Source organism: Herpailurus yagouaroundi, unplaced genomic scaffold (assembly GCF_014898765.1).
Source record: "Herpailurus yagouaroundi ecotype Mexico unplaced genomic scaffold, PumYag 162, whole genome shotgun sequence".
Lineage (NCBI taxonomy): Eukaryota > Metazoa > Chordata > Mammalia > Carnivora > Felidae > Herpailurus > Herpailurus yagouaroundi.
In genome coordinates this window covers 32,408,489-32,420,828 of record NW_024412403.1, presented here as the reverse complement: position 1 = coordinate 32,420,828, position 12,340 = coordinate 32,408,489, and the positions used below count along the sequence as shown (strand labels likewise).

Below are 12,340 nucleotides of genomic sequence, written 5' to 3'. Positions count from 1 at the left end.
TTTCTTTCTTTCTTTCTTTCTTTCTTTCTTTCTTTCTTTCTTTCTTTCTTCAGTACACTGTACAGAATAACTGTGAGGTTGAGGTTAAAACCTGCATGAAGAAACATTCTAGAAGTTATCCCTGACAAAACCTTTCTAAGGTTCAGAGAATTAGAGATATTCATGGGTAATTGAACCCAACTCTCCACCAAAAGCATATTAAATTAAGTAAAGATAGTTCAATTTCCGCATCCCGCTCTTAATTCATGGTTAACTTCAGCCTATTTATTGTACTGGAAGTCTGCTTACATTTGTAATTAATTCTTCTTCAAATAATTAAATGTTCAAGAGTGTGTCCAAATGACTTTCCAGATGATTTATTGGGATCTGTTCAGTCTCTGCCTCCTAAGTCCCCAAGAAATTCCTTGGGCAGCAGAAACACATACATTATTTTTTTTTAGAACACGTCAGTTTCTGCGGTGTTTTGAATCTTTAAAGATATGTTCTTTTAAAACAACTCTAACAAATTAAGTAATTAGGGTCATTTTTATTTCCACATCTTCTAGTACCAGAATATGCTTCCTTGAAATCAATTGTAGCTAATATGTATTTACATATTAATTACACTCATATATGGTGTTAAGAATTTCCTTTTTTTTTTTCCTACTTGCTAACCAAATTACTCATAGAATTTTTCGGTTTTCATTTAACCAAATAATATGAAAGAACTTGGCCACTTGGGATAAACAAATTTCTTGTTATATGGAATGTAATAACTGTGTAAGAAGATGTAGGTAAGTAGACATGTTTTGCCCCTTTTCTACTGTACATTTGGTACACATTCTGCCTAAAGTTACTACCTATAAATATAGCAAATGCTGTACATCAGCTTTTTGATATCTGTCTTGTAAACATGGCTAAAGTCATGTTAATGGTATTCACGTACAACTTTTTTTTTTAAGATTCGAGGAGGAAAGCTCATGATCACTTACACCCGCAAAAGTGATGCTGGCAAATACGTTTGTGTTGGTACCAACATGGTTGGGGAACGGGAGAGTGAAGTGGCTGAGCTAACGGTTTTGGGTAAGTGAAATTTTATCTCCTCTCCTCGCTGTACAGTAGATCTCTTGCCACTTTGCAGCATCTTTATACAGGGAGAAAGAAATGACCTTCTTTAGAAGGTAGACCAATATTTTGGGCGGGTGGGAGAGGAGAGAAGACATGAGTAAAGCAGCCTGAGATAAAGTCCCCAAGACATGGGAGGAAAAGGGGGAGAAAACCCTAAACCTAGGGAGGGGCTTCTAGAAGAAGGGGACTATGTGGAATAATTTTGTAAATAATATTTTCAAATTATACACGTCTTCACTGAACATCTAAGATGGTTTTTTAGTTTGTTTCTCTTTATTTGATTTTGAGATGGCTTTTTCTAATTTTAGAGAGACCATCGTTTGTAAAGAGACCTAGTAACTTGGCGGTAACTGTGGACGACAGTGCGGAATTTAAATGTGAGGCCCGAGGTGACCCTGTGCCTACGGTACGATGGAGGAAAGATGATGGAGAACTGCCCAAATCCAGGTACTGATCAGCAGTTAGCGGAACAATTCATCCATTCAGAATTTCTGTGGTTCTCATCAGACCAGCACTTGCATATACACCATTAGACTAGTCTCTTCTAGACTTTTTGTTCAGGGGCCAGAAGCAGGAGAGTGTCATGCTTCCTCTGAGGGTTTCACATAGGAACTGTAGATTCTTGACCCTGCCCTGCCCAGGGAACCCTTGTAAAATGTGATTTTTTTTTTAATTTTTTTTTCAACGTTTATTTATTTTTGGGACAGAGAGAGACAGAGCATGAACAGGGGAGGGGCAGAGAGAGAGAGAGGGAAACACAGAATCGGAAACAGGCTCCAGTCTCTGAGCCATCAGCCCAGAGCCCGACGCGGGGCTCGAACTCACGGACCGCGAGATCGTGACCTGGCTGAAGTTGGACGCTTTACCGACTGCGCCACCCAGGCACCCCAAATGTGATATTTTTTAAACAGGCTTCTCTTCTGTTCAACCAGAGCACAATTAATAGTAATTTCTTGCACGGGAGTAGATAGGAAAGGGAAGGGAGGTACAACATTAAAGATATAGGTATGAACCAATTTAAAGAGCAAGAGTCTATTTTCTTAGCTACAACACTACCAGGGAATAGTAGAAGTCAGAGTGTCTTGATATCTGTCAAGTATTTAAATTGGCTAAGAGCAGAGGTACACTTGCAGCCTTAGGGAATGAGACAGTGAAATGAAGCTTTCGGGTATTGTTTTTAAACTGTCTGTTCATTCATTCAGCAAACATGTGTTGAGTCTTTGCTAGGTTTTGGGGTTACAGTGGCTTAGACATAGTTTCTGCTTTTCAGGAGCTCCCAAAGGAGATTTGTAAGGATAGATACAGAATAACATAGCAAACCCTTTGCCACCTAAAATGTAGACTGGTGGGAGTAGGAAATCAGGAGAGAATTCTCGAAGGAAGGTGACATGTAAGCAATGTCTTGAAAAATATGTCTAAATTTAAAAAGCAAGACCAAAGAGAAGAGTGTTCTAGGAAAAGAGACATTACAACACAGACTTAAATCTGAGAAAGAACATCACACATTTTGAGGGGTAGAAAGTTTAGCATAACTAGTTCATAGGGCATATAGCAAGAAGTTACAGGATATCAGGTTGGAGACACTGGGGCCAAATTATCAGGGGCTTTGTATCATCGACTGAAGAATTTTGAATCATATTGCATACACAGTGATGAATCGAAGGGATTAGAATGAACAGGATTCCTTCTTTTTTTAAAGATTTTATTTTTGAGTAATCTCTACACACAACGTGGGCCTCCAACTTAATACCGAGATCAAGAATTACATGCTCTACTGACTGAGCCAGTCAGGTGCCCTGAACAGGATTACTTTTTAAAGAAAATAATATTTTAGTACTATGGGTGTTACATTAATACAGGGAAAATCTAGTAGCAGGGTCACCCTTGTTGTTTTTGTCCAGATAAGGGATATAGATTGCCTGAACTGGAACATGAGCTACAGACAGGTATCCATAGTGGACTGAAATTTCTTTTATTTTTTTAATTTTTTTTTAATGTTTATTTATTTTTGAGAGAGACAGAGACAGAGTGTGAGTGGGGGAGGGGCAGAGAGAAAGGGAGACAGAATCTGGAACAGGCTCCAGACTCCGAGCTGTCAGCACAGAGCCCGATGTGGGGCTCGAACTCACAAACCGTGAGATCGTGACCTGAGCCGTGGTCGGACACTCAACCGACTGAGCCACCCAGGTGCCCCATGGACTGAAATTTCTTAGACTAAACTGATGAATTGGATGATTTGTTAGATATAGAGCTGTTGAAGAAAGATATAGGTAGATTGTATTAGGATGAGTTGGTTTATATAATGGGGTAAGAAAAGAAACTTGTATTTAACATATGAAATATGAGATATCTATGGGATATGATGTCGAGCTATTAGTCAGTTGGGATTATGAATTTAGAGCTTCAATGAAATAGGGATTAGGAATGTTTGTGCAGCTGATCAATATATAAAGCACAGTTGCTGATATAACTCATGATATTATGTAGAGTAAAAAGAGTATTGAAGTGAAACTTCAAGAGAAACCCGATATTGAGGGGGAGAGAAGATGAGCCATGGCAAGTGAACTGTAGAATAAGAGCCTGGGTTCTGGTACCAACTCTACCACTAAACTAGCAGAGAACCGAAGACAGGTTACCTTACTTTCCTGTGCCTCCAGTTTCTCATCTGCAAAATGTAGATGATACTTTATAATACTTTACATAATTATTGTAAGAATTTTAAAAGATGAAACCTATAAAACAAAGTCTGACCTATAATAAGAATTTATCTAATAGTCACTGTCTGTTAATTTTAGTTTGGGGACAGCAGCTTGAGGAAACAAATGAATAAGTGCCAACTTTGCCCAAAATATTCTTTTAGAAAGTAGTTTAATTGTTTACCCAACATAAATATGAAAACAGGTTCTATCTTCATGCTTGCTTAGAGGAATGCCACATTCCACCTTTAGTTTTAAATTTTCTGAAGGGAACGTTGCATGTTGTTTATTTGATGCCTTAGATGGGTTATATTTCTAAATGATGGGATTTTCAAGTAGAAGGTCACTTAACTGTGCTTTTTGTGTTATATCACTAGATATGAAATCAGAGATGATCATACCTTGAAAATTCGGAAGGTGATGGCTGGTGACATGGGGTCATATACTTGTGTTGCAGAAAATATGGTTGGAAAAGCAGAAGCATCAGCTACTCTGACTGTTCAAGGTAGGGTTTGGAGAAGCTTTTGTCGTGGTTGCTTTTTTATATCATGAAATATAATGTTGATATTAGAAGAAAATATTATCTATTTGAGTAGTCCACATTAAATATAGACTTCAAATAATGATATAAATATTTTATTTCAAACATAATTAAAAGAAGTTTTGCCTATGGGAGCTCTGTAAGTGTTTGTGACAGGAAATTGAATTAAGTTGTTAAAATTACGGAGAGTATGTGCCTGAAATCTCTGGGTCTTCAAACACAGAGCCCTTCTAATCTTTTAATTAGATGACAGCTATCACCATGAAAACTTTTGTCTTTTTTTTAATTTTATTTATTTATTTATTTTTTTTAACGTTTATTTATTTTTTTGGGACAGAGAGAGACAGAGCATGAACGGGGGAGGGGCAGAGAGAGAGGGAGACACAGAATCAGAAACAGGCTCCGGGCTCTGAGCCATCAGCCCAGAGCCCGACGCGGGGCTCGAACTCACAGACCGCGAGATGGTGACCTGGCTGAAGTCGGACGCTTAACCGACTGTGCCACCCAGGCGCCCCAAAAACTTTTGTCTTTAAATGGAAACAAATCTACCATTCCTTCGGACCGCGCGCTTTCAAGGGTCTGTACAATTCTGAACCCAAAAATAAGAGAATTCTGTTTCCCTCTAAAATGTAAGACCCATCCACAGAGTAGGGACTTTTGCCACTTTCTTTTGTTCCTTCAGTCCTGTAACATAACAAACATTCAGTAAATAGTCGTTGAATGAATGAGTTGCACCTGCCCTTTGCAATTCTGATAAAGATTTATTATTTGATGTTATTTGAACCCAAATGGATGCCACATTCGATGGCTACAAGTTTTGAACGCCGGACTCCCATCTTAAACTGCTGTGCAGAAATGGTTCTTTCACTTCCTTCATATCTATTATCCAGATGTTTCTCATTTTCATGATCCCTGTTCTCCTTTCTTCATGATGCCATACCGATTATTTCTCACTGTGTCTCATCCGAGAACTCTCCCATTTTTTTTTTTTTTCTTTTTAGGGACAAATTCTTTATTGCGGAATTTGAGAGACAATGACCTTTAAATTTTTTTTTTTCAACGTTTATTTATTTTTGGGACAGAGAGAGACAGAGCATGAACAGGCGAGGGGCAGAGAGAGAGGGAGACACAGAATCGGAAACAGGCTCCAGGCTCTGAGCCATCAGCCCAGAGCCCGACGCGGGGCTCGAACCCACGGACCGCGAGATGGTGACCTGGCTGAAGTCGGACGCTTAACCGACTGCGCCACCCAGGCTCCCCGAGAGACAATGACCTTTAAAACATACTTTGCTGGTGAATCCCTCCCCCTGTGTTTTGACTAGGGTATAGAGTAAACAGGGATTTGGGCCCTAAACCACAGCTTGTTTCTGGGTCTGACATTAGCAACACTTGTAGTTGTCATCTTTTCTGAACACTGGCTCCTCTAAGGCTATTATGAAGAAAAAGGTGCCTTTTGAGGAGTGTTTCTGTTGTGGGCTTTCTATAAAAGAGTTTTGTGGGCTTTTTACACTTAAAAAAAAGAAGAAAGAATATTTTCTTTCTGTCTGTAAAGCCATTATGTCCCACTTTGGGGTTTTTAGCTCAACCTCATAAAAACAAAAGGAAAGAAGGGAAAAGAAAAGATCAAGAACAAACATTGAATTTCTGAGGCCTAGACTACTTCTCTTTAATCTGAGTTAGACTTGAACTCCGTGTAAGACTAAAACTGTAAGAAAAGGAAACCCCTTTACGTTTAGAAAAAGCACAAATTTAAGAGATGTCAAATCCCAGTTTAAAAGCCCCCCAGAGGGAGTAAAAGGAGCCCAGGATAAGACAAGACATGAAAAGGTGTATCTCTCTTTAGACAGTGGTGACAGGGAGGTTGATTTGTCTATCACATTAGTCAAAGAGATATGTTTCACTTTATGTTTTAAAGTCTTTTACCTCAGGAGTCTGATGCTTTCAATAATACCATTTTCCTGTATGTAGAGTGGACATTGAAATCAAAATAGACTTTCTTCCTGCAATTTTATTAATTTTTTTCTTCCTGTAATTTTAAACTAAGTCCAAAGCTAATTCAGCCTTAAGTTTTCCATATGTAATTCTTACTCCCTAAGCCTGAATTTGAATGGAAATTGGGTACAAATGATCAGATCCAGAAACTACTTTGGGAATTTAGAATATTTTACTTCAGCTGCATTGGGTTTTCTGTAAACTTATGAAATATCTGTATAGTGCTGAGAAGGCATTCTTTTATTTAAATATTAAAATAAAATATGCATATTAACATCACTGTTAAAATATCTTTAACCATTCTAGAATAATATACATAAAATGCTTAAGAAAGTAACATGATTCCCAACTGCAGAAGATAACTAATCAAAAAAAACAGGAAACTTTTCAAAGGAAACTTGAGAAGTTGTATTTTTTTTTTCTTCATTCGAGATTGAATACAGAAAAATACTACGTACTACAAGGGAAACTAATTTCAAATGAATCTATTTGATAGCAGGAAACAATTATAATAAGAAATTCAGTAGTGTAGTTCTTGATTTCTATATTTTATTTGTGGTTCATTTTTAACAGGAACTATTGGAGTCAGCATGGGCTCAAAAATAATCTTCCTTTCCTTTACCCTCATACAATAAGTATTTAATTTTGGGAGGTGATGTTGGGCAACAAAACTTTGTTCTCCAGATAGAAGTTACTAGAAAAAAAAAATTCTTAAATATGGGTGACGATTGGATTTCATCCCCAGTACAGATATGATTAGTTCTAACATTTAAAAAATAAACATGACTTGGAATCACTTCTTTCTTTCCATTTTTTTTTTTCTTGAAATCCCAATTCTATTTTCTTGGAAATTCTACCTGTATATATTCTTTAAATATTCTTTCTGAGAATTATCCTGTTTTTTGTACTAGTATAGTCTTCATAGTGGTTAGCATCGTACTGGACATATAGGAGGTGTATTATCTAATAAATACTTGTTCCAATTTGAAATATGAATATGGACTTCAACCTTCTGCTTGAGTGGTAAAAATATCATAAGGACATCCTATGGTAAATTCAGAAAGCTAGCAGTGGCTTTGATTCTGAATGCTAACGGTTAGGTTCTGTTGGATCAAATTTGAAGATACGGCCGTCTAACAATGGCTGCCTAGTAGTCTGTGTTTGAAAGGGACTAGAGCTAAACCTAGGACTAGGCAGAGTGTCCTAAACTTATCAGAAGTTTGTTATCTGAGCTTACTTACAAATCTATACTTACTGAATCTTATTAAATACACCACCTGTCTGGAATGCCCTTGGAGAACCTAATTCAAGAAATCTGTGTCTGAACACAGAAAGTTGTTATTTTATTTTATTTTATTTTATTTTACTTTATTTTATTTTATTTTTTGGTTTGTTTTTGAAAGTAAGCTCCATGCCCAACCTGGGGCTTTAAGTAATGACCCTATGATCAAGAGTCACATGCTCTACCAACTGTTTTGGCCAAGTGCCCCTTTATTTTTTATTTTAAACAAGCAAGTTCATGAATCCCTGGAATAAAGACATACTTGAACTGAAAAAAAAAAAAAAATTAAAGGACTTTAAAATTTTTCTTTAGAGTTTGGGTATTATCAGGGCTGGAAGAAATGTATTACAAAAAATTGTGTAGCTAAGAGCATAGACATTAGAGTCAGAATTTAGCAGTTTCTATCATTTACTAACTGTGCAACCTAGAAAAGGTGATTTAAACTTCTTGAACCTCAGTTGCCCAGTGTATAAAATGGGTATGGTAATACCAACCTCAGAGCTTTTATAAGGATTAAATTATATATAAAATTATTTAAAATATTGTCTTACAAAGTATATGTTTTGTAACTAAGAAGCATATTCATATTAGTTCATATCAATTCATATTGATAGCTTTATTGCTTATTTTAATAATTATTGGTTATTTAGTACTGGTCAGATAATTCTAGACAGATAGGGTTTTTCTTTTTCTGCTATTGTAATTGAGAAATTGAACTAATATAGTCATGATAATTTGTGATGTAAAATTATTCAAAACTCTTCTCAAATATAAAGTATTACATTTTCATTATGAAACAAAATTTATTGGCCTTTTTGGTAAGTGGGTTTTGTGTGTGTGTGTGTGTGTGTGTGTGTGTGTGTGTGCCATCAAAGCTCTGGTGCTAGATTTACATTGAACTTTTGCAAAATAATTAGATAAATTAATGAAAATAATGACCATTAGGCAATAGAAATCATCAAAAAGATTACATTTTATGTTCAATGGATTTGTTGTTTTGTTATGTTTTCCAATCATTTGGATTCTCAGCACCTCAGGTTACCTTTGCTTAAAATAGGGTGTTTCCTGGTAATTCTTTCCAAGACCTGGTCATATTCTGAAAAACTACTTATTCTTCTTTATGACCACCTGGAAGCTTCAATTAATCAATCAACCCATGAATAAACTATGAGGTCACACCCTGTTATTAGCAAGTAACAGCACCCCTAAGACCTATACCACATACATATCTCAATGTGACATTGGATGGATTACTTCTTCTGGAGCAGGCAAACACCAAGTTATCGAGCCAAATCAAAATGTTGATTATTTATAACATAGCAGATTTTATTTTACTCTTGAAATAGGCAAATAATAATAAAATTTGTCAATATTAAGAAGTTTTCGGGGTCCCTGGGTGGCTCAGTCGGTTGAGCATCCGACTCTTGATTTTGGCTCATGATCTCACGGTTTGTGGGTTGGAGCCCTGTGTCAGACTCTATGCTGGCAGTGCAGAACCTTCTTGAAGTTCTCTCTCCCTCTCTCTCTCTGCCCCTCCCTGCTCTCTCTCAAAATAAATAAATAAACTTTTAAAAAATTTAAAAAAAGAAGTTTTCAGTTAAAAATATGTGCAGCCTGGACTCCATAAATATTTAGGCAGTTCTTCAAAAAGAATATCCAGATTCCTTTAACTTGCATGTCAGTTTTGGTATATCATTGAAACTGATTGTCAGAATGAAACGCAAAGACTGCAGTAATTTGATTTTCTTGAAAAATAATTAATGTCTATTATATAACCAATAAAAATGGTGAAATAACACTGTTTGGAATGATTACAACAGAAAAGTGTTTCTGCTTAACTCCCAGTTAACCAGAAAATTCAGTTAGCGTAATATTCTGTTATTCAGTGGAATAATTTGTTTTGTTATCTATAAATTTAAACTAACATCAATGTTATTATATTTATACTTAATGTGTGTCTGCCCCTACTTTCCTTCTATGTGTATAATGTCTCCACACCTCCTCAAGAATTCTCTTTGTGAACCTAAAATACACACAAAACATCAGGCATCTTTTTAATGTCATCTCAGTTTTGATCGATTGCCTTGTTATATTTGCACTTTAACGTCTCAATTTGACAAGTGTCAGGATTGTAGGCTTTGTCTTGGTAGGAATGAATTCTCTTCTGAACTTGTGTTTTATATTGTATGATGACCCCATCTTTGAAGGCAAAAGATATATACTGTGGTATTAATAACCATTTCATAGGTTGTAACATACCTATAAAATATAAAATCTAACCAGAACAAAATAGATGCATAGAGGCTCCCTGCCAGGTTTTTAAACAGTGTGCCATTGAAAGGGCTAAAATTTATGCCTCTGCTTGGTGTTCTGAGAATGGTCACAGGTTTGTTTCATATTATTTTACTATCGTAATCTAAACCTATTTATTAGGCCTCTGTTAGATGTTTGCCAGGTGGACCCTGAAGTTCTTGAAATCACATGATAGCTAAGTTTTATTTTTTACTGGTTTTTATTTGTGAACCAGTTCATGGTTAATTTAAAAAGTGAGTCCCCGCCCTTCCCCTCTCCCTCCCCCGCAACATACATTCACTTTGGTTGAAGTTAGCCTTTGGGAAAAGCATGGTGAATACAGCTTCAATGCACTAAATGAAAAATAAAGGAAGAAAAATAATTTTACTTACTACAGGATTAATAACAAGCCCTTTGAAATGAGTAATTATATGTTTATGAGGACAGTCATGTTGATAACTTTTTAAATAATTCCATTTTTGAGGAGTGCTCTCCTGAGGGAAAGGTAGAGGATGAGGCCACACAGAGTTTAGTTGAAATTCCGCATTTCTCCCATATCCAAGTCTGTGCTCTGCCTCTAAGAGTCTGTCTGATTCTTTGCTTCAGTGATATTCATTGCTTAAACAAGGCAAACTTGAGGGCATTATCAATCTTTCCACTCCCTTTGCAACTTTATAGATAAAGCAGCTATTATTACTGTCACAATTTTATTTCCAAAGTGAATTTGTGACTCTGTCACCAGAATGATCATGTTCCCATCACTGTGTCTGTGACAGGAAACCAGACTGAAAACAGACTTCATACCCCAGCCATTCTCCAAGCAATCACATTTTATCTTTGCTGACTTGAACCATTAAGAAAAGCTAATCCCACTTTTGTTTGTCTGTCTTACAATAGGAACTAAAAAAGACACTTAGCCCCCTCTTTTCCCTTAGCCCTGAGTGCTGGGCCAGTCCGACACAGAAAGCTGGACGTTTAGATCTTACTTCACACCTCACTGCACTCCTCTGCAGACCGCTCACAGGGACCAGTTATTCTTTGAAGCTCAAGAAACAGTTGCTTTTCTGCCCTTTCAGCAGCAGCTCTGTTAAAAGAAAAGGCAGATGCCAAACATCTCTAAACCAGGTGATGCTCTGCTCCCAGACGAGTGGGATTTCTGTGAAATCCCAGCTCTTTTCTGATAAGTGCTTGTCCGTTTTTCTTCCTTTGATGTGAAATGAATCCTTTCTCTCAATTTCGTCACCTGTTTTATTTTTTTAGTGATAATATATGGTACCATGAATGACATTGCTGTCTCTTTAAATTTATTGTTGGCGCACAGTAGGAATATTCAAATGAATCCTCAAAAGGATGTGCATTCAATTCCATTCTGAAGAATTGTTAGTTGTCTGGTGCTTCCCATAAGTATTTATGCCTACTATGCAATGAAGGAACAGAGTGCTTCCTCATTAGGATTGATTAGCCCCTGACAGCTTCTGGAAGGCTGAGCCTTAAAGTCTGAGATTGACATGAGACCAGGGAGACACAAAGGCAGAAAAAAAAAGACCCACACTGTCTTTTGGCTGACTTAATTGCTGCTAATGGGATGTTTCCTAGAGCTTCTCTCCTTGCTGCTGGTGAACCACATGCTTCAAACAAGCAGCTTTGCTGAAATATCTCGGGCGCTACAGTTTATGATTGACCCTTACTTCGTGTCCCAATGAACTAGGAATTGAAGAGCAGTTATAATTTTCAGTAAAACAAGAAGCAGCTGTCAGAGGCTTGTCTAAGCTTTCAGATTTCTACTAACCCAGAGTGTGAGTATTAATTCACAGGAAATAATAGTGATGCAGTGAAAATGGGAGCAGAGAAGGAGGCAGAAAGTGAATTCTGTCCTGTTTGCATCAGTGGAGGCCAGGACAGCCGGCAGCTGCATGCCAGTAGATAGATAGCTCAGGGGCTGGGTCGGGGTCATGCTTGACTCTCACACTTCTCCCATGTCAGTGGGCACAAAATCCTACTTGTTTTTGCCTTTTAAATATTTCTTAACCCTCCCACCACCCCTCTCACCTTCACATCACTATTTTCATTCAGGCCTTTGTCGTCTGTTAATTTCTAATCGGTTTCCTCGCCTCCATCTTGCCCAATGGAACCCATTCTCCAAACAACAGGTTCATTCATCTAGAACACAAATCTGAACATTGTCATGGTTCCATCTCTCCAGGGTAAGACCCAAGATACTTAACAGTGCTCCTCTTGGCCACTCAGTCCCCTCTCACTACTCCCTTCAGTGAAGGAGCACTCCAGTGTTTACTCTTTTTTTTCCATGCACTACCACCATGTGGCTTACCTCCGGGCTTTTATGTTGGTCCCTTGGTCTAAAATGCCCTATCCTCTACCTGCCCTGTCTTCTACTTGCTAATTACTCCTTCCTTAGACTCAGCTCAGGTA

The 12,340-nt window shown here is 37.3% G+C and overlaps 1 protein-coding gene across 9 annotated transcripts in view; it reads left to right on the top strand.

Annotated features, from left to right (window-relative positions):
* Positions 1-12,340, top strand: part of ROBO1 (roundabout guidance receptor 1) — a 1,150,898-nt gene that overhangs the window by 1,034,283 nt on the left and 104,275 nt on the right. For all 9 annotated transcript variants that reach the window (XM_040484208.1, XM_040484209.1, XM_040484213.1 and 6 more), the window contains 3 exons: positions 942-1,062; positions 1,416-1,554; positions 4,181-4,308. In XM_040484208.1, coding sequence (XP_040340142.1) covers positions 942-1,062; positions 1,416-1,554; positions 4,181-4,308 — 388 coding nt within the window. The remainder of the gene's footprint in view (positions 1-941; positions 1,063-1,415; positions 1,555-4,180; positions 4,309-12,340) is intronic.